At 53.5% G+C, this 2,079-nt stretch overlaps 1 protein-coding gene across 1 annotated transcript in view; it reads left to right on the top strand.

Annotated features, from left to right (window-relative positions):
- Positions 1–2,079, top strand: part of VTN49DRAFT_5883 (uncharacterized protein) — a gene marked incomplete at both ends in the record, with an annotated part of 11,814 nt that overhangs the window by 4,829 nt on the left and 4,906 nt on the right. The window contains one exon of the mRNA XM_069413989.1: positions 21–2,055. Coding sequence (XP_069266107.1) covers positions 21–2,055 — 2,035 coding nt within the window. The remainder of the gene's footprint in view (positions 1–20; positions 2,056–2,079) is intronic.

Genomic DNA, 2,079 nt, shown 5'->3' with positions numbered 1-2,079 from the left:
CCTGGTCGTCTTCCTGCCAGCTCGCCTTTGATCAGCTCAAGAAAGCCTTCACGGAGGCCCCCGTCCTGAAACCATTCGATTGGAACCGCGAAGTGATTGTCGAGACCGATGCCTCTGACTATGTTTCTGCCGGTGTCCTGTCTCAGCCTGATGACGATGGCATTATTCACCCTGTTGCGTTCTTCTCCAAGAAGCATTCCGCTACCGAATGCAACTACGAGATTTACGACAAGGAACTCCTGGCCATCGTGCGTTGCTTCGAAGAATGGCGCCCCGAGCTGGAGGGTGCTTCTTCTCCGATCAAGGTGATTACGGATCACCGAAACCTGGAATATTTCATGACAACCAAACTTCTCAACCGACGCCAAGCCCGTTGGTCTGAATTCCTGTCCCGTTTCAACTTTAAAATTGTCTACCGTCCTGGGAAGCAAGGCATCAAGCCAGATGCACTGACCAGGAGGTCTGAAGATCTCCCGAAAGATGGAGACGAACGCTTGAAGCACCAGAGCCAGACGGTCCTCAAGCGCGAAAACCTCGATCACCCTGATGAATTCCTGTCGAATCCTGACACGCCTGACCCTGAAAGACCTGCCTGTCCCGACACCCCGACGCGCATCGCTATCACCACGAGAAGCACATCCCGCAGAATAGCACCTGATCCTGAAGATAGTCCTGAAACCGAATCAGAAAGCCAGCCTGCAGACCCGCCTGTTCCGACACCTGTCCCACCCCCTGCACGCCATGTTCGCTTCTCCGACGACATTGAATATCGAGAAATCCCTGCCCGTTTTGTCCTGAACCTGCCTGAGAAAATTCGAGACCTGCTCCCAGAAGCGTATCAGCAAGATCCTGTTGTCAACTCCATTCTCGACGCTCTCGACCAAGGTGCAACCCGACATCCTGATATCACCTTGGCAGACTGCGAACGTCGAGATGAGTACCTATATTATCAGAACCGTCTTTATGTTCCGGACTACAACGACCTCCGTGCTGAAGTGATCCGTCTCTGCCATGATCAACCAACCTCTGGCCATCCAGGCCGCAACAAGACTTATGAATTACTGTCCCGAGAATACTACTGGCCCGGTATGTATCGCGATGTCGACCGCTGGACGCGAAATTGTCACGTCTGCCGTCGAATCACCCCGTCCCGAGAAGCAAAACAAGGTGTCCTCCGACCCCTGCCCGTTCCTCAGAGACCTTGGCAACACATTGCCATGGACTTCGTCATCGGCCTACCTGAGAGTCAGAATCACAATGCCATTCTGGTGGTCATTGATCGACTGACCAAGATGCGACATTTCCTGCCCTGCCGGACGACCACTGGAGCCGAAGATGTTGCTCATCTCTACATTGACCACGTCTGGAAGCTCCATGGGCTGCCTGTTTCCGTTGTATCCGACCGAGGATCCCAGTTCGTGAACTCATTTTGGCAACATCTGACTGCCCGCCTGAAAATCGACGCCAACCTGTCGACAGCCTATCATCCTGAAACAGACGGTCAAACGGAACGTGCGAACGCGGTGTTGGAACAATACTTGCGCGCCTACGTCTCCTACTTGCAGGACGATTGGGCTGCATGGCTTCCACTGGCGGAATTCACCGCCAATGCCCACCGTTCCGAGTCGACAGGCATGTCCCCGTTCTTTGCAAACTACGGTTTTCACCCTCGCATGGGATTTGAGCCAGTTGAGCCCCCGACAAAAATACCGGCTCAGGATGCTGAAGCCCTGGTGGAAAAGATGAAAGCCATCTTTTCATACAACTCTGCTGCCATGTCTGCTGCTCAAGCCCGTCAGGAGGAATTTGCCAACCGATCCCGCCAGCCAGCCCGGAATTTTCAAGTCGGCCAACTTGTATGGCTCAATGCGAAAAATATCCGTACCCTGCGTCCAATGAAGAAATTGGATTGGAAGAATCTCGGCCCATTTCGAATTATGGAAGTCGTCAGCCCGCATGCTTACCGACTTGAATTGCCCCGTGCAATTAACATTCATCCTGTCTTTCATGTGTCCCTGCTCCGACCTGTTGCCACTGATTCCCTGCCTGGACAACGTCAAGCTCCGCCACCTCCAGTCG

The sequence above is a fragment of the Thermomyces lanuginosus genome (assembly GCF_041956635.1).
Source record: "Thermomyces lanuginosus strain ATCC 200065 unplaced genomic scaffold VTN49scaffold_36, whole genome shotgun sequence".
In the NCBI taxonomy this organism is placed as follows: domain Eukaryota; kingdom Fungi; phylum Ascomycota; class Eurotiomycetes; order Eurotiales; family Trichocomaceae; genus Thermomyces; species Thermomyces lanuginosus.
This window is presented reverse-complemented; position numbering and strand designations above follow the sequence as displayed.